The 19,148-nt window shown below is 41.8% G+C and overlaps 1 protein-coding gene across 1 annotated transcript in view; it reads right to left on the bottom strand.

Moving 5' to 3' along the window:
• Positions 1-9,499: 9,499 nt before the first annotated feature.
• zfyve21 (zinc finger, FYVE domain containing 21) overlaps positions 9,500-19,148 on the bottom strand; it is a 39,213-nt gene continuing 29,564 nt past the window's right edge. The window contains 1 exon segment of the mRNA XM_068039012.1: positions 9,500-10,838. Coding sequence (XP_067895113.1) covers positions 10,803-10,838 — 36 coding nt within the window. The 3' untranslated portion in view covers positions 9,500-10,802.

Below are 19,148 nucleotides of genomic sequence, written 5' to 3'. Positions count from 1 at the left end.
CCCTCTAGACTTCCATCCCCCACTAAGACGTTTTGATGGCACGCTGCTTCTTCCTTGAATGGAGGAGAACCAACCAGCCCCCACTTGGCAGCACCCTCCTTCACCTTGAACAACTTCTCCCTTCACTCTACTCACTTCCGCCAAATAAAAGGTGTTGCAATGGGAACCATAATGATGCTAGCTATGCCTGCCTTTTCAAGGGATATATGAAATATTCTTTGTTCCAATAATACTCAGGTCCCCTTCCTCACATCTTTTTCCAGTACATTGATGACTGTATTGGTGCCGCTTCCTGCGCTCACTTCGAACTGGCAAGATTTATCATTCTTGCTTCCAATTTCCACCCTTCCCTTGCCTTCACATGGCCCATCTCCAACTCTTCCCTTCCCTTCCGTGACTTCTCTGTATCCATTTCTGGGGATAGTACCTTCAACGAGTATTCATTACAATCCCACTGACTCCCACAGCTATCTTGACTATACATCCTCCCAACCTGCTTCCCATCAGGTCTCTATGCTATTCTGCAGTTTCTCTGTCTCCATTGCATTAATTCTGACAATGCCACCTTCCATATCAGTGCTTCTCATACCTTTCTTTTTCCACAACCGAGGATTCTCTCCCACCATGGTTGACAGGACCATCGACCATGTCCGTTCCATTTCCCGCACTTCTGCTCTCATTGCTTCCCCTCCTTCCCAGAAGCACAATAGGGTTCTTATCATTCTCACCTTCCAGCTCTACAGCTTCCATACTCAACAAATCACCCTCCACCATTTCCGCAACCTCCAGCATAATGCCACCACCAAACACATCTTCCCCTTCGCTGCTTCACCTGGAAGGTGTGTTTGGGGGTCTTGAATGGTGAGGAGAGAGGAGGTAAAAGGGCAATTGTTGCACCTCTTGCACTTGCCTGGGAAGGTGTTGAGGGATGGGGATGGAGTGTTGGAGATGATTGAACTGTGCAGGAGTTCTGATGAAAGGTCACAGACCCGAAATGTTAACTCTTTCTCTCTCTACAGATGCTGCCTGACATGCTGAGTATTTCCAGCATTTTGTATTTTAATTCCATGCTTCATTTCCTGTTTCAGCAAGAGGCTAGGAGTCTGTTCAATAATCTCCTCCCCTTCCCTATTTGACAAATGTTTGCATCCATTTAAAGATGCAATGGGCTCAAGAGTCTTTAATCCTCATCCAACTTCCTCTGGTATTAGTCAAAAATTAGCCCAACGTTCAGGTTCAGTGCAAATTCATAATATTTTGCAACTGTATAAAAAAAAATCTTATTTCTACATTGGAGCCCATTTCAAGACCAGGCAGACAATGTTTCTTCATCTTTGACTAGGCATTGGCAGGTGTATGAATGCACATTGCCTGATAGCAATCACTATCTTTGTGGTCCTTATGTACATAACAGCTCAGTTCATGAACTGCGTGTGCAAGTGGTAGATTCATTTTATTTGGCACAGGGATAATGCTGTTCTTAAGCCCCATGTTGTGAACGCTGGACTTGTAACATAATTATGTTTTAAAAACTGATTTTGAAAAGTTTAATATGGAGTCTGAGAATTCAGGTGACCTCACATCAACTCTGCTTAAAGACAAGACAGAAATCCTGGTTACCAGGACAACAAAGATTCAAGATCAAAGACTTTTTTGAAAAGCAGACTGTAGGGGTATTAAATCTGAAGAACAATAGGTTTCACCTTCCCAGACATTTGGATCGCAAACAAGGAGTCAATGATTCTGAGGATGCAAATGTGCATGGCAGCTGCTAACACCTGGAAACAATGAAAAGCCCAGGTGGCTCTGCTAAAACCACACTTCTGGACTTTGCATATTGGAAAAGGATAATGAGCTATTGACTTTTGATTCCAGATAAATTTTTCAGATTTTCTGAAGGCAGACAGGCTGTAAGAAAGGAAACCAGCAGTGACAGCCTCAGAGAAGGCTGTTAGAAAGGAAGACAACCAGCAGTGGCAGCTTCAGGGGAGAGAGAGGGAACACCTGCTCTCAGAGAAGACTGATACAGTGAAAGGCTGCGAAGACTTGAACCTGATTTGAAAGTCGATGTCTGCAGAGAAGGAAAAGACCAACAGGATCACCAGGAATCACCTTCTTCATGGACGTTCAGGTTGAAAGTGCTCAGAGAAATGAGCAAAGAGGACATTGTCTTTGAGGAATGAGGGGTTCAGTCTTCATTAGCAAGATTGACTTGTTAAAAGGTTATTGGGAAGGCCCCTTGACTGACCAAACTAAAGAAATCTCCATCTTCATGACCCCAGATGGCCTATTTTAGCATAAGGTCATGGCATTTGGTATGAAAAATGCATTGACCACATTTCAAAGGTTGACTAACCAGGTGATTGCTGGACTAAACAAATGTGTTATGTATCTGGATGATCTGTTGGAATACAATGACACCTCGGAAGGCCTGTTAAACACTGAAAGGTTCGACAGGTTAGAGAGCGCCAATTTGGGAGTAAACTTAGTGAAGATTGAGTTTGCCACGGCTAAGGTCACCTATTTAGGGCATATAGTGGGTCAAGGTCAAGTGTTGCCTAAGGAAGCTAAAGGTCAGGTGAAAATAGATTTTCCAGTCGCCAAAACAAAAAGGGAGAGACTACGATTCCTAGGGATGTGCGGGTTCTACTGGAAGTTTGTTCCTAACTTCAGTACAGTAGTAACCCCACTGATGAATTTATTTAAAGAGGGCATGAAGATCCAGTGGACAGAATCCTGTCAAATGGTGTTTGAAAAATTAAAGATCATTTTAATAAATGAACCCATTTTATAGTGGCATCAAATTTTGGCAAGCCCTTTAAGATAGCTATTGATGCCAGTGATGTAGGAGTATTACTCCAGGATGATACTGGTGTTGAATGACAAATCAGTTATTTTTCTCGAAAACTCAATAAGTATCAGAAGAAGTATTCCACTACTGAAAAGGATGCTTTAGATGTCGTATTGGCTCTTCAGCATTTTGAATTTTATGTCAATAATGCCTAAGGGAAAATAACCGTTTAATTTAATTAATTCATAGGATGTGGGTGTTGCCCACCCGTAATTGCCCTTGAGAAGGTGGTGGTGAGCTGCCATCTTGAACTGCTGCAGTCCATGTGGGGTCGATACACCCACTGTTTACACTGATCATATTCCATTAAGGCTTTAGAAAAGTTCAAAACCAGGAACACCAGATTATTTCAGTGAAGTTTAATGTTACAACCATTTACCCTAAAGATGGTACATGATTCAGGGAAGAGTAATGTAATTGCTAATCCTCTATCCAGAATGTAAAGAAAGTGTATAATGGAGGAAAGGAACTGAGAACTGTAAAATATTGTTGTTACCTGTGTAAAGTGTAAAATGTTAGTGATGAAAATGTGTACAAAGTTATATGTGATTATGCTGTAAGAAAAATCATCTCATTATCGAAAAGGAGGTGATGTTGGGTGTCTTGCAAAACATTAAGGTAGATAAGTCCCCAGGGCCTGATGGGATCTATCCCAGAATACTGAGGGAGGCAAGGGAAGAAATTGCTTGGGGCCTTGACAGAAATCTTTGCATCCTCATTGGCCACAGGTGAGGTCCCAGAGGACTGGAGAATAGCCAATGTTGTTCCTTTGTTTAAGAAGGGTAGCAAGGATAATCCAGGAAATTATAGGCCAGTGAGCCTTATGGGTGGCACAGTGGTTAGCACCGCAGCCTCACAGCTCCAGCGACCCGGGTTTGATTCTGGGTACTGCCTGTGTGGAGTTTGCAAGTTCTCCCTGTGTCTGCGTGGGTTTCCTCCCACCTCCAAAAGACTTGCAGGTTGATAGGTAAATTGGCCATTGTAAATTGCCCCCAGTGTAAGTAGGTGGTTGGAAAATAGTGGGGATGTGGTAGAGAATATGGGGTTAGTGTAGGGTTAGTATAAATGGGTGGTTGCTGGTCGGCACAAACCCGGTGGGCCGAAGGGCCTGTTTCAGTGCTGTATCTCTAAATAAATTTTTAAAAATGTCAGTGTTAGGGAAATTATTGGAGAGGATTCTTCGGGACAGGATTTACTCCCATTTGGAAACAAACAAATTTATTAGTGAGAGGCAGCATGGTTTTGTGAAGGGGAGGGCGTGTCTCACTAACTTGATTGAGTTTTTTGAGGAAGTGACAAAGATGATTGATGAAGGAAGGGCAATGGATGTTATCTATATGGACTTCAGTAAAGCCTTTGACAAGGTCCCTCATGGCAGACTGGTACAAAAGGTGAAGTCACACGGGATCAGAGGTGAGCTGGCAAGATGGATACAGAACTGGCTCAGTCATAGAAGACAGAGGATAGCAGTGGAAGGGTGCTTTTCTGAATGGAGGGATGTGACTAGTGGTGTTCCGCAGGGATCAGTGCTGGGACCTTTGTTCTTTGTAGTATATATAAATGATTTGGAGGAAAATGTAGCTGGTGTAATTAGTAAGTTTGCAGACGACACAAAGGTTGGTGGAGTTGCGGATAGTGATGAGGATTGTCAGAGGATACAGCAGGCTATAGAACGGTTGGAGACATGGGCAGAGAAATGGCAGATGGAGTTTAATCCGGACAAATGTGAGGTAATGCATTTTGGAAGATCTAATGCAGGTGGGAAGCATACAGTAAATGGCAGAACCCTTAGGAGTATTGACAGGCAGAGAGATCTGGACGTACAGGTCCACAGGTCACTGAAAGTGGCAACGCAGGTGGATAAGGTAGTCAAGAAGGCATACGGCATGCTTCCCTTCATCGGTCGGGGCATAGAGTATAAAAATTGACAAGTCATGCTGCAGCTGTACAGAACTTTAGTTAGGCCACACTTAGAATATTGCGTGCAATTCTGGTCGCCACACTACCAGAAGGACGTGGAGGCTTTGGAGAGGATACAGAAGAGGTTTACCAGGATGTTGCCTGGTCTGGAGGGCATTAGCTATGAAGAGAGGTTGGATAAACTCGGATTGTTTTCACTGGAACGACGGAGGTGGAGGGGGCGACATGATAGAAGTTTACAAAGTTATGAGCAGCATGGACAGAGTGGATAGTCAGAAGCTTTTTCCCAGGGTGGAAGAGTCAGTTACTAGGGGACATAGGTTTAAGGTGAGAGGGGCGAAGTTTAGATGGGATGTGTGAGGCAAGTTCTTTACACAGAGGGTGGTGAGTGCCTGGAACTTGCTGCCGGGGGAATTGGTGGAAGCAGGTACGATAGCGACGTTTAAGAGGCATCTTGACAAATACATGAATAGGATGGGAATAGAGGGATATGGTCCCTGGAAGTGCAGAAGGTTTTAGTTTACGCAGGCATCAAGATCGGCGCAGACTTGGAGGGCCAAATGGCCTGTTCCTGTGCTGTACTGTTCTTTGTACATTAAAGAATTTTTGATTTTTGGAGGGGGGTGTTATAAATACTGAACTTTGTAATATGATTGTTTTAGAAACTGTGATCTTTAAAAGTTTAAGATGGAGTCAGAGAAGTCAGGCAACCTCTCCAACTCTGCTTAAAGACAAGACAGAAATCTTGGTTACCCGGACAACAGAAAACACAAAGGGCTTGATTTTACCTTAGGCGTAAAAGTCGGTGGCGAACCTGCTTCCACCTAGCTTGGGAATCCGTCCCGCTCCCCGGGCTTTAATTGTCCCGAGGCAGGGCTTCCACCCGCTTGAGGGAGGAGGACCCGCCTTAGTGAGCTGCCGGCCAACCAGCTCTTAGTCCCAGCAGCACGACTGGGAGCAGTGGCCACTGCTGGGACTGCAGCCCAACTGACGCCATGGAGCCAGGAGGGAAGGTAAGTTGGGCATGCCTCACCAGTGGTTGTTTGGGGGGGGGTGGGGGGGGTGTCTTGGATCCCAGGGGTTGGTTGGGAGGCGGGGCAGCCCTCAATCGGGCACTATGTGCCCAACTGCCATGGCCCCCCCCCCCCTCCGGCCCGTGGAAAGGCCGGCAGCTATCGCAGTGCGGCCTTTCGCATCCCCAGCATGCCCTCTTGCCACGGGTAAAATACCTGTGGAGGCGGGCCAGGGCCCTTAAGTAGCCTGCTCAATTTTAAGCCGCCCCCATCCTCCCCCACACCACCATCCGACCCGCTGAGGTGGCGTAAAATTCAGCTCGAAGACTTTTTGAAAAGCAGACACTGCATGGGTATAACGTCTGAAGAACAATGGGTTTCACCCTCCTAGACTTTCAGATCGTAAACAATTAGTCAGTGATTCTGAGGATGCAAATATACATGGCAGCTGCTAACACCTGGAAACAATGGAAAGCCCAGGTGGCTCTGCTGATAACTGACTTCTGCACAATAAGCTATTGACTCTTGATTCCAGATAAATTTAACCAATTTTCTGAAGGCAGACAGGCTGTAAGAAAGGAAACCAGCAGTGGCAGCCTCGAGAGAGAGACAGGGAACACCTGCTCTCAGAGAAGACTGATACAGCAAAAGGCTGTGAAGACTTGAACCTGTTTTGAAAGTTGATGTTTACACAGAAAGAAAAGACCAAAAGAATCACCAGGAATCACCTTATTCATAGTCCAAGACGAGAATGCTCGGAGAAATGTGCGAAGAGGAATTTATTTCGAAAAAGGTCTGGGAGAGCCAATCCATTGAAACTGGGAGAAGTTTAACTGCAAATATTTCACCAGCAAAGAGGACAGTGTAATGTATAAGTGTGGTGTGAGGTTTTCAAGTGTTTCAGTAAGTGAAGAAAATAACTTTCTCTAATTTGGGGTGTCAACTACTTACAAAGTACTATTTAGTCAATGGGGATTTCTTTTAGTTTAGTTATAGTAAGTGTCAAAACATGAAATTTTGTCATGTAACTCTAAGTTAGGCTGGGAGTTGAAATCTCATATTTTAATGTTAACAGTCTCATTGAGATCGTAACAACCCATCCTTCTGTCTACTGGCAGTTATTTTGCATTTTATCCATCTCAATGTCATCTATGAACCAGCCACTAGGAGTAATTAGTATATTTTCACTAAATGGTATTGCCTTATAGCTTATAGAAACATAGGAACAGGAATAGGCCATTCATCCCATCGAGCCTGCTCTGCCATTCAATACGATCATGGCTGATCATCCACTTTAATGCCTTTTTCCCACTATCCCCATATTTCATTGGTATTTAGAAATGTCAATCTCTGCCTTAGATATACTCAATGACTGAGCTTCCACAGCCCTCTGGGGTAGACAATTCCAAAGGTTCACAACCCTCTGGATAAAGATATTTTTGCTCATCTCAGTCCTAAGTGGCTTCCCCCTTATTTTGAAATTGTGTCTCCTGGTTCTAGACTCCCCAACCAGGGGAAACATCTTACCTACATCGACCATGTCTATCCCTTTAAGTATTTTGTAGATTTCAATGAGATCATCTCTAATTCTTCAAAACGCTAGAGAATACAGGCCCAGTTTCCCCAATCTCTCTTCATAGGACGATCCCGCCATCCCGGGAACAAGTCTGGTGAACCTTTGTTGCACTCCCTCTATGACAATAATATCCTTCCTAAGGTAAGGGCACCAAAACTGCACACAGTACTCCAGGTGCAGTCTAACCAAGGTTCTGTACAATTGAAACAAGACTTCACTACTCTTGTACTCAAATCCTCTTGCGATAAAAGCTAACATACTATTGGCCTTCCTAGTTGCTTGCTGCACCTGCATGCTAGCTTTCAGTGACTATTGACGAGGACACCCAGGTCTCTTTGTATATCTACACTTTCTAATCTCTTACCATTTAAGAAATACTCTGCACGTCTGTCCCTCCTACCAAAGTGGATAACCTCATATTTTTCCACAGTATATTCAATCTGCCATGTTCTTGTCCATTCACTAAATCTGTCCAAATCCCCTTGAAGCTGATTTGCATCTTCCTCACAACACACATTCCCACCTAGTTTTGTCATCTGCAAACTTGGAAATATTACATTTGGTCCCCACATCCAAATCATTGATATATATTCTGAACAGCTTAGGGCCCAAGTACTGATCCTTGCGGCATCCCACTAGTCACAACCTGCCAAAATGAGAATTACCCGTTTATTCCTAATCTCTGTTTTCTGCCTGTTAACCAATCCTTAATCTATGCCAGTATATTACCTCCTATTCCCATGTGCTTTAATTTTGCTAACCAACCTCCAGTGGGGGACTTTATCAAAAGCCTTCTGAAAATCCAAGTATACTACATCCACCGATTCCCCTTTATCAATTTTGTTAGTAACATCCTCAAAAAACTCCATCAAGTTCGTTAAACATGATTTCCCATGTCTTAGCCAAATGTTTCCTTTTTACGTACCTATAGAAGCTTTTACAGTCAGTTATGGTTTTTGCTATTTTACATTCATATTCTATTCTCCCTTTATCAGTTTCTTGGGTCCTCCCTTTGCTGTATTCTAAAATCCTCAGGTTTACTATTATTTTTGGCAATTTTATAGGCTTTTTCTTACAATCCTTAACTTCTTTTGTAGCCATGGTTGACTGCCTTTTCTTATGGGGGTTTTTGTGCCTTGAAGAAATGTATAGTTGCTGCAAACTATGTAATAATTCTTTAAAGACTCTCCATTGTCTATGTAGGGTCATATCTTTTAATGTATTTTCCCAATCCACCTCAGCCAATTATGTTAAAAGCATCAGAGCTGCTTTGCTTATATTTGATTTAGGTCAAGTCCCACCATTTTGTAATATTGTTTAAAAATACAATTCAATAAAAATGTAGACCTAAACAAATTCTTACTTACTATAATGTTTTCATGTACTTCCTGATTCATTAGACGTCCTTTGTGCAAAGAGATGAGGCCTGCTTCAGATCAAGGGTACAATATAGCCAGGCCCGGGGGGGGGGGGGGGGAGTGTAAAGGAGGAAGAGGGGAAAATAACCTGACTCAAGGCTCGAATTTTTGTAAGAGTAGTGTTACTAGCGATTTTCTTCATTAAATGCCAGCAATTCTTCATTGGAGCTTTCAAAGAACAGTAAGTAATCTTTCTGGCATTGAGGCCACATTCAGATCAGTCATGATCTTATCAAATCGCGCAGTAGGCTCGAGGGGCAGAATGGCTCCAAATTCATATGTTCTTCTGGATGATCATGTGTTCCTGTTAAAGGGAGTTTAGCTATCTGAAATGTGATAAACCCTTAAGCACATGGTCAAAAAAAACCCTTCTTACAAGCCATTCAAATCTGAATGCCATGAAGCACATAAGTTCTCAGGAACCTCTGATGAATGAACAGCAGGAAAGGGCTTTGTCCTAGTTGCTTTAGGAGTGCCTTTGTCTCATAATAATCCTGACCCACCAACCCTTTGGTATCCCTCCAAATCAGACAATTCCATTTCTAGGGCTTTAGCTTGGCAAGAACCTACATTTTTTTTTTAAAAAAGGTACAGAAAAGCATTAACTCTAGCCAAAGGCTTCATTTCAACTTGTAGCTACAGATGCCTCAGAGTTCCAAATAAGTTGATTCTATTGTACCATTAAAAAGAGAAATAGACACCCAACTAAAATATCATAATGTAGAGGTTTGTATTTGCATTTTATTGAGTATGGATAAGTTTTATACAGAAGGTGCTCAAATAATTACACTGATCTGCAATATCTATAAAACATGAATACAGGAACTAACAATGCAGTATGCTCCTGCAATGTTCATCTGGTCCAGGAAACTGAACTGCATAACATCCAGCGCTCCCTATTCAAATCAACTCATTTCTAATATTTTCTGGTTTATTTCATGCTAACAGAAAAGGTCACTATAAAATTGGTTTGTACATTAGTGTCAGTTTTCTGAAAATGTCATTTCTCAGAGCAATCTAGCATATTACTGGCCATCTGCATCTTTATATTTATTGGTAATTCACTGAATTAAAAGGTTTAGCCTTCTGTTTAGTTTTCATTTTTATTCAACCACACAATAGTTTTGTTTTACCAACAGAGAGTGTGCACAACCGCTTAGGATATTTTGCACATTAAGTTTTATACCCAATCATATTCAGTGAATACCAAGTAAATTAAAACAATCTAAGATAGTAAAGTTTCTCCCTAATCATATCCTCATGAACACTTTTAAAGAGAGGTATGAGTGCAGGAACAGACATGGTTATGCAAAATATCCACTATGTACAGGTAGTCATTTCCTTTGGTATATTGAAATTAAATTTCACTTTTTGAAGGGAACAGGCAAGCAACACTGAATTTTTAATTGGAATTGAAACTGATAATCATTCATACTGACTTTAGCACTTCCTGCCAAGAAATTAAAATGTAAACATTTTCTGCCCCCAGACACTGCAGGCAAAATCACCTGCTGCATACAGAGCTGTACTTTCTGAAGATTAATGCAAATTGTACTTATTTCCCACTTCCAATACAATTTTATAAATTTATATACTTCATACTGATAATGTAGTAAAATAAAGCGATCTACATCAGAAGTGCACTCTGTAACAAAAAGGTGTTCTATTTTAGTAGTCTTGCACTGCAGTTTTCAGTTAGTGATAAAAATAGGAAGATTTAACAAAAATACTTAGCAAAGTTCAATTTAAATGTGAAAGGTTACATTTAAAACATTGTAAATTCTACATATTGCACTATACTTTGAGAATACTTCAATGCACCAAAAATATTCCTGAAACATTTGTCGCATTCTAAGTGTTTTCAGAAAATCACTTTAATACAAAAAGCATTAAGAAAACCTCACTGTACATCAAAGCAGTGAGCAAAAAAAAAAAAAAGAGTAAAACTGGATAAAATGTTGTTTCTTCCCATTTCTCGCCAGTCTGACATTCAGTCTTGACATTTTTCAGGAACTCAGAAATGGTTATTGGTCTCTTGATTCATATAGAAGCTTGGCAGCCTATGGATTTGGGTTGGGATGGGGATGGTGGGCGGCGGGGAGAGTGAGGGACAATAAACACATATCAGTTTGTTCTCAATCATTATACAATACACATTGGCTGTGTCTTCCGACATGCAACAGTAAAACAGACACAATCTCCAGGCCAAGTAGTCAAAGTTCATTTTTTTTTTTTTTTTACTACAGATAGAATGGATAACCCCATAGATCTGCACATTGTTCCCCACTTTGGTATTCGTGTTCAAATCCAGCCAAGATTAGAGAAATGAATGTCTCCATTCTAATGGCAGTGAAGGATCCTACGTAAAATGAGTTTGGGACATTTACAATTAGCACTCACAGGCTGATGGCGCAAAAGTGTTCACAATTCAGTACAAATTGGTAATCTCATTTATAGTCTTATAAAGGACAGACAGTAGTTAAGATTTAGATTGGTGCAATATGATGGAATGGTTAAAATTTATTCATCTAGTCATGTATACCTAAATTGGAATTGCATGAAAGAAAGAAAAAGTTAGACTTGTATTTATATAGTGTCATTCATGACTTTAGGACATCCCAAAATGCTTTACAACCAATGACTATACTTGAAAAGTACTTCAACGGAATGACCAGATAATTTTTTTTAAAAAAAGTGATATTGATTGAGGAGTAAATATTGGCCAGAACACAGGGATAACTCCCCTGCTTTTCTTCAAAATAGTGCCATGAAATCTATTATGGAGCCTTGGTTTAACATCTCATCTGAAAAATGGCACCCCTGACAGTGCAGCAGTCCCTCAGTACTGCACTCGAGTGCCAGAATAGAATTTTGTGCTCAGTCTCTGGAGCAGGACTTGAATCCACAACCTTCTGACTCAAGTGAGAGTGCTACCAACTGAGCCTGCTGACACTTTAGCCTAGTGCAAATGTGGAAGTGTTCCATGGCCCAGCTCTGACAAACCTTAGTTTGATACGCACATCTTCAAATTCACATATTCAAGAAAGAAAAAAAATGTAACTTGCATTTATGTCGCAACTTTTCATGATTCAGATTTCCCAAAGTGCTACATAACCAATGAAATTCTTTTTAAATACAGTCATTGTTGTAACATAAGGTAACATGACCTACACGTCCAAAAATAGCAATGAAATAAATGACCAGATAATCTGCTTTAGTGATGTATGTTGAGGGACAAACATTGGTTAGGACACCAAGAGAATGCCATGAGATCAAACAATTAAACAAAGAATCAAACAATGCCATGAGATCTTTTATGCCCACGCAAGAAGCACCTCAGTTTAATGTCTCATCCTAAAGGAAGTTCTCGACAGTACTGCATGGAAGTGTCAATCTGGATTACAAATGCAAGGTCACTGGAAGGGGCTTGAACCCATGACCTTTTCACTCAGAGGTGAGAGTGAGCCAAGGCAGACACCTGAATGGAGGAAGTCAACTATTGGCAAATCCCTCAAGAAGCCCAAATTCCAGATTCCATTTTGAACCCAGAAGCAAAACTGACCAAATGCCAGACACAGTTATCCCGCACAACTCTAACCAAGCACTATCCACAGGGCATCTATCCTCGCAGCAGCTCTTGGAAAAATCCATTCTGCCTTACCGCCCCCTTCCATCTTGAACAGGAAAGATCCAGTCAGTGACAGATACTGTTAAATAACCATCGGGAAACCTGGTGTGATATGGGAATTAGAGTTGAAACTGCTGCTAGACTTCATCTTTTTAAACGAGTCATCATCTGCTAAACAGAATGAGAATAATGTCTTGTTAATGCCACGGGGAAGGAATTTGTGAGGTAGAGTAACAAAACATATAGCAAGAATGTAAATAGGTAGTCTTGGTAAAATGAATGACGTGTAATTTACATGGATTGCGGGTTCTGAATACAGGTGAGAGTGACACTTCCTCTAGGACATGCAGCCAGAGTTTATTCCACAGCACCACAGCCAGCTCAGCTGTACAGGGCGGCAGGAGGAAGATTGGAAAAGCAATAGTGATAAGGGATTTTATAGTTAGCAGAACTGACAGGTGTTTTTGCTGCCGCAGACATGAATCCAGGATGGTATGTTGCTTCCCTGGTGCCAGGGTCAAGGATGTCACTGAGCGGTTGCAGAGCACTCTGAGCAGGGGGTGCGGTAAGCAGCCAGCAGTCGTTGTCCATATTGGTACCAACAACACAGATAGATAGAGAGGAGGTCCTGCAAGCAGGGTTTAGGTTACTAGGAAAGGAACTAGCAAGCAGACCTCAAAAGGTAGTAATCTCCAGATTACTCCCAGTAACCCACACAAGTGAGTATATTAAAAAGGAGGATAGAGCAGATGAATGCGTGGCTGGACAAATGTTGCAGGAGGAGGGCAACAGATTCCTGGGACATTGGAATCGGTTCTGGAGTTGGTGGGATCTGTACAGGCCAGACAGGTTGCACCTGAATACAGCCGGGACCAATGTCCTTGCGAGGCGATTTGCTCGTGCTACTGGGGAGGGATGTAGGAACCAGGAGGCAATATGAGAGGGGAAAACCAAGGTGCACAGAGAATTGGGAGAGACAGATCGCACTAGAGTAGGAAATAGTAATGTATGAGGTGGGGCCAGTGTAAGAGGGAATGTAATAAAGGTCTAAATTAAGTTTACTGTGCATGTATATGAATGCGGAGTGTGGTAAATAAGGTTGGTGCACTTTTTGTTTGTTTATGGGGATGTGGGTGTCACTGCCCAGGCCAGCACTTATTGCTCATCTTTAATTACCCATGAGAAGGTGGTGGTGCTGTAGGCACAGATAGCCATGTGGAAATATGAAGCCGTGGCGATAACAGAGACCTGGCCCAAAAAAGGATAGGACTGGATACTAAATATTCCTGGATACAAGGTGTTCAGGAAAGATAGGGAAGGAAGGAAAGGAGGAGGGATTGCTGTATTGATTGAGAACATTACAGTGCTGGAGAGAGGGGATATCCCAGAGGGGTCAAGGACAGAATCTATCTGGTTAGAGCCAAGTAACAATCCAGGGAATAGTGCATCGCTGAGGGCACCAACTAGTGGGAAGGATATTGAGGAACAAATTTGCAAGGAAATTACAGAGGGATGCAAGAATTATAGCATAGTTATAATGGCAAACTTTAATTATCCTAACACAGACTGGGATAGACTTGGGTGTACAGAACACAATTTCAAATTTTGTGGAGGACACAAAACTTGGAAGTATTGTGAACTGTGAGGAGGAGAGTGATAAACTTTAAGAGGGCACAGACATGCTGGTGGAATGGGCAGACAAGTGACAGATGAAATTTAACGCAGAAAAGTGAGAAGTGATGATTTATTTTGGTAGGAAGAACAAGGAGAGGAGGCAATGTAAATTAAAGGGTATAATTCTAAAGCAAGTGTCAGAGCAGAGGGACCTTGGGTATATCATTGAAGGTTGCAAGGTAGGTTGAGAAAGTTCATAAAGCAAATGGAATCATAGGCTTTATAAATAGGGCCAGAGTACAAAAACAAGGAAGTTATGATAAACATGTATAAACAATGGTTCGGCCTCAACTGGAGTATTGTGTCTAGTTCTGGGCACCACACTTTCGGAAGGATTTAAAGCATTACAGTGGTGCAGAAAAGATTCACAAGAATGGTTCTAGAGATGAGGAACTTCAGTTATGTGGATAGGTTGGAGAAACTGGGGCTGTTCTCCTTGGAGAAGAGCAGATTAAGAGAAGATTTGATAGAGGTGTTCAATATCATGAAGGGTTTGGACACAGTAGATAGGGAGAAACTGTTGTTATTGGCAGAAGGATCCAGAACCAGAAGACATCGATTCAAGGTGACTGGCAGAAGAAGCAATGGCGTCACGAAGAAAAACTTCTTTATGCAGCGAGTGGTTAAGACCTGGAATGCATTGACAGATTCAATGGAGGCTTTCAAAAGCGAATTGGATAATTATCTGCATAGAAAAAATTTGCAGTGCTACAGGGAAAAGGCAGACGAGTGGGACTTAGGCGAGTTGCTGTTACAGAGAGCTAGCACAGACAATGGGCCGAATGGCCTCTCTTCTGTGCTGTATCCATTCTACGATTCTAAGCCTCACTCCAAAGATTTGAGCACAAAAATGGAGGCTGACACTTCAGTGCAGTAATGTGGGAGTGCTACATTCTTGGAATTGTTGTCTTTCAGATGAGATTTAAACTGAGAACCCATCTTTGTTCTCAGGTGGGCATAAAAGATCAAACGGTGCAATTTAAAGAACAGGGGAGCTCTCTCCGATGTCCTGGCCAATTCAAAAAAGGGAGACAAAAAGCAGGAAACTACAGGCCGGTTAGCTTAACATCTGTCTTAGGGAAAATGTTAGAAGCGATTATTGAGGGCAATCAGGCAGAGTCAACATGGTTTTGTGGAAGGGAAATCATGTTTAACCAATTTATTGGAGTTCTTTGAGGGAGTTACAGGTGCTGTGGATAAAAGGGGAACCCGTGGATGTATTGTACTTAGATTTCCAGAAGGCATTTGATAAGGCCACATCAAAGGTTATTGCAGAAAATAAAAACTCATGGTATAGGGGGTAACATATTGGCATGGATAGAAGATCGGTTATCTCAGGAAACAGAGAGTAGGCATAAATGGGCCATTTTCTCGTTGGCAAGATGGAATGAATGGTGTGCCACAGGGATCTGTGCTGGGGCCTCAACTTTTTACAATTTATATAAATGATGTAGATGAAAGGACCAAAGGTATGGTTGCTAAATTTGCTGATGACCCAAAGATAGGTAGGAAAGTAACTTGCGAAGACATAAGGAGGCTACAAAGGGATCTGGATAGGTTAAGTCAGTGGGCAAAGACTTGGCAAATGGAGTATAATGTGGGAAAGTGTGAAATTGTCCACTTTGGCAGGAAGAATAAAAAAGCATATTATCTAAATGGTGAGAGACTGCGGAGCACTGAGATGCAGAGGGATCTGGGTGTCCTAGTGCATGAATCGCAAAAGGTTAGTATGCAGGGATTAGGAAAGCTAATAGAATGTTATAATTTATCGCGAGGAGAATTGAATACAAAAGTAGGAAGGTTATGCTTCAGCTATACAGGGCAATGATGCGACACATCTGGATTACTGTGTACAGTACTGGTCTCCTTATTTAAGGAAGGATGTAAATGGAAGGAGGCAGTACAGAGAAGGTTTACTAGATTAATAGCTGGAATGGGTGGGCTGTCTTACAAGGAAAGATTGGACAGGCTGGGCTTGTATCCGCTGGAATTTAGAAGAGTAACAGGCAACTTGATTGAAACATACAAAATCCTGAAGGGTCTTGACAGGGTGGATGTGGAAAGGATGTTTACCTTTGTGGGAGAATCTCGAACTAGGAGTCACTGTTTAAAAATAAGGGGTCGTCCATTTAAGACAGAGATGAGGAGAACTTTTTTCTCTCAGGAGGGTCATGAGTCTTTGGAATTCTCTTCCTCAGAAGGCAGTGGAAGCAGAGTCTTTGAATATTTTTAAGGTAGAGGTATATAGATTCTTGATAAGCAAGGGGAAGGAAGGTTATTGGGGATAGGCAGAAATGTGGAGTAATCAGTTTAGCCATGAACTTATTGAATGGCGGAGCAGGCTCGAGCGGTCGAGTGGCCTCCTCCTGCTCCTAATTCATATGTTCCCAACCAATATCTCAAACAGATTATCTGGTCATGACTTCATTCCTGTTCATGGGAGCTTGCTGTGTGCAACTTGGCTGCCGTGTTTCCTACATTACAACAGTGATTACATTCCAAAAAGTAGTTCATTATCTGTAAAGTACTTAGGGTTGTCCTGAAGTTGTGAAAGGTGCTATATAAATACAAGTGTTTCCTTCTTTCTAGAAAAAGAAAACGTCACAAAAAATCCACAAATCAGTATCTAAATCTGAAGTTAGATCAAATATTCTTAAGACACACAAAGTAGACATCTGGCAGTTTTTGTACATCAAAAAAAAAAAACTCAGTTTGACTAGGTCCAGGCACCTGCCCCAGCTGTAGAACAGTAACCCCATGAGTTATTCCTCCACTCTTGGAAGCAGTGATAAGAATGGAAAATTAAAAGTAAAATATTGTCATATCCCATCTGACAGTTTGAGACAAGCCAAACTCCATTGCCCATATCAATTAAATTTCTCAGAATAGTACACAGTTTTTTTTTGAAAAGCAAGTGGGTACTACTGATCAGCTGCGTAGTCATCAGTTTACAACAAACAAAACTTCTCTTTCCCCCTCCGTGGCCAAAAGATCTTACCATTGCCACTCAAAACATTACAACCTTGTTGGGTTTCTTCACTCACATTTTTCAACCATCTGGGCAAGCCACCCAAGTGTTCACTAATTTCAGCTCATATTATATAGATACCCATAACAAAGGGAGCATCGACAGATCTAGCATTTTATGACCTTATCCTTTTCCTGACAGGATTTGGGATATTTGTCACACTGTTCCTTTTGCACAATTCTTATTTCCAAAGATTTATTTTTAAATTATGGTTAGTGCCATGTCCTCCATAGTCACCCACTGTATTAAGATCCATTACCATTCAAGTCTGATGACTTGTTTTTATTTCAGCAACATACACATTTTTCGGCCACCTCTTGACCATTTATTGAGGGCCCTCTCACATTTGCCTCCATGCTCCCGGTGTTTTCAACAATGCTATCAAGCAGCACTTACACAACAATAACCCGCGCACCGATGCTCAGTTTGGGTTCCGCACCGGCCACTCACCTCCAGACCTCATTACAGCCTTGGCCCAAACATGGACAAAACAGCTGAATTCCAGAGGTGAGGCAAGAGTGACTGTCAAATGCTGCCTTGATGGCAAGGGCAGAGTGTGGCATCAAGGAGCCCTACCAAAACTGAAGTCAATGGGAATCAGGGGGAAAAAACTCCACTGTTTGAAGTCCTATCCAGCACAAAGGAAGATGGTTGTGGTTGTTGGAGGCCAAATATCTAAGCTGCAGGACATCACTGAAGCTCCGCAGGGTAGTGTCCTAGGCCCAACCATCTTCAGCTGCTTCATCAATGACCTTCCCTCCATCATCAGGTCAGAAGTGGGGATATTCGCTGATGATTGCAGAGCGTTCGGTACTCAGATACTGAAGCAGTTTGTGTCCATATGCAGCAAAACCTGGACAACATTCAGGCTTGGACTGATAAGTGGCAAGTAACGTTAATGTCACATAGGTTCCAGGCAATGACCATTTCTAACAAGATGCACTGCAACAACTCGCCAAGCCTCCTTCAATAGTACCTTTCAAACCTGCGACCTCTACCATCTAGAAGGACAAGGATTTCAGATGCATGGGAACACACACCACCTGCACACATCCTGACTTGGAACTATATCGCTGGGACAAAAACCTGCAGCTCCCTTCCTCACAGCACTGTGAGTGTATCTACACCAGATGGACTGCAGCAGTTCAAGAAGGTAGCTCACCACCTTCTCAAGGGCAATTAGGGATGGGTAACAAATGCTCACATCCCATGACAGGAAAAAAAAACTTTTACCTGCTCTGTAAAACATGCAACATTTAGAAGCATCTCAGCCATTCTTTCATTCTCAAGTTCAAGTTGGCAATATTTACCCTGAAGTAATCCCATGCTTTTCATTGACTTCTATTTCTTGTGCCTTAGTTCCCCTTTATGTTGACCAGTGTTTTTTTTCATATTTGCTTTTAACCTTTCTAATCCTGTTTTGCTTCCTATCCATACTTTTTTGTATTTCTCAGTTTTCTACATTATCTTTCCTGTATTTACATTTCTCTTTTGCAAACTTATTTTTGCTCTTATTAATGGAATTCCATTCTAATACAGCCCCTTCAGTCCTGCTCCAAAAGTGTTTAATTGTACCTTCTCATGTCTGAATATCTCTTACTGCTGGTCTACACAGTTTCATTCACCATTTTTTCCAACTAACTTAGAACAGTAGTGAGAAATTATCTTGGCTGTGAAGATCAAGATGTAGAATCAGTTTGAGTGGAAATACGAAGTCACTGATGAGAGTAGTCTATAAGCCTCCTAACAATCGTTACACTTTAGGACAGAGTATAAAATCAAGAAATAATGGGGGCTTGTAAGAAAGGCACTGCAATAATTGCAGGCAACTTTAATCTTCATATAGATTGGACAAATCAAATTGGCAAAGGTAGCCTTGAGGATGGGGTCATAGACCGTAACCAGGACAATTTCGTAGAATATGTTGTGGAAGCAACCAGGGAACAGGCTATTTTAAACCTGATAATGTATAATGAGACAAGGTTAATGATATCATAGTAAAGGATCCTCTATGGAAGAGTGATCATAACATGTAGATTT

This window comes from Heterodontus francisci, chromosome 9, assembly GCF_036365525.1.
Source record: "Heterodontus francisci isolate sHetFra1 chromosome 9, sHetFra1.hap1, whole genome shotgun sequence".
Taxonomy (NCBI): Eukaryota; Metazoa; Chordata; class Chondrichthyes; order Heterodontiformes; family Heterodontidae; genus Heterodontus; species Heterodontus francisci.
This window is presented reverse-complemented; position numbering and strand designations above follow the sequence as displayed.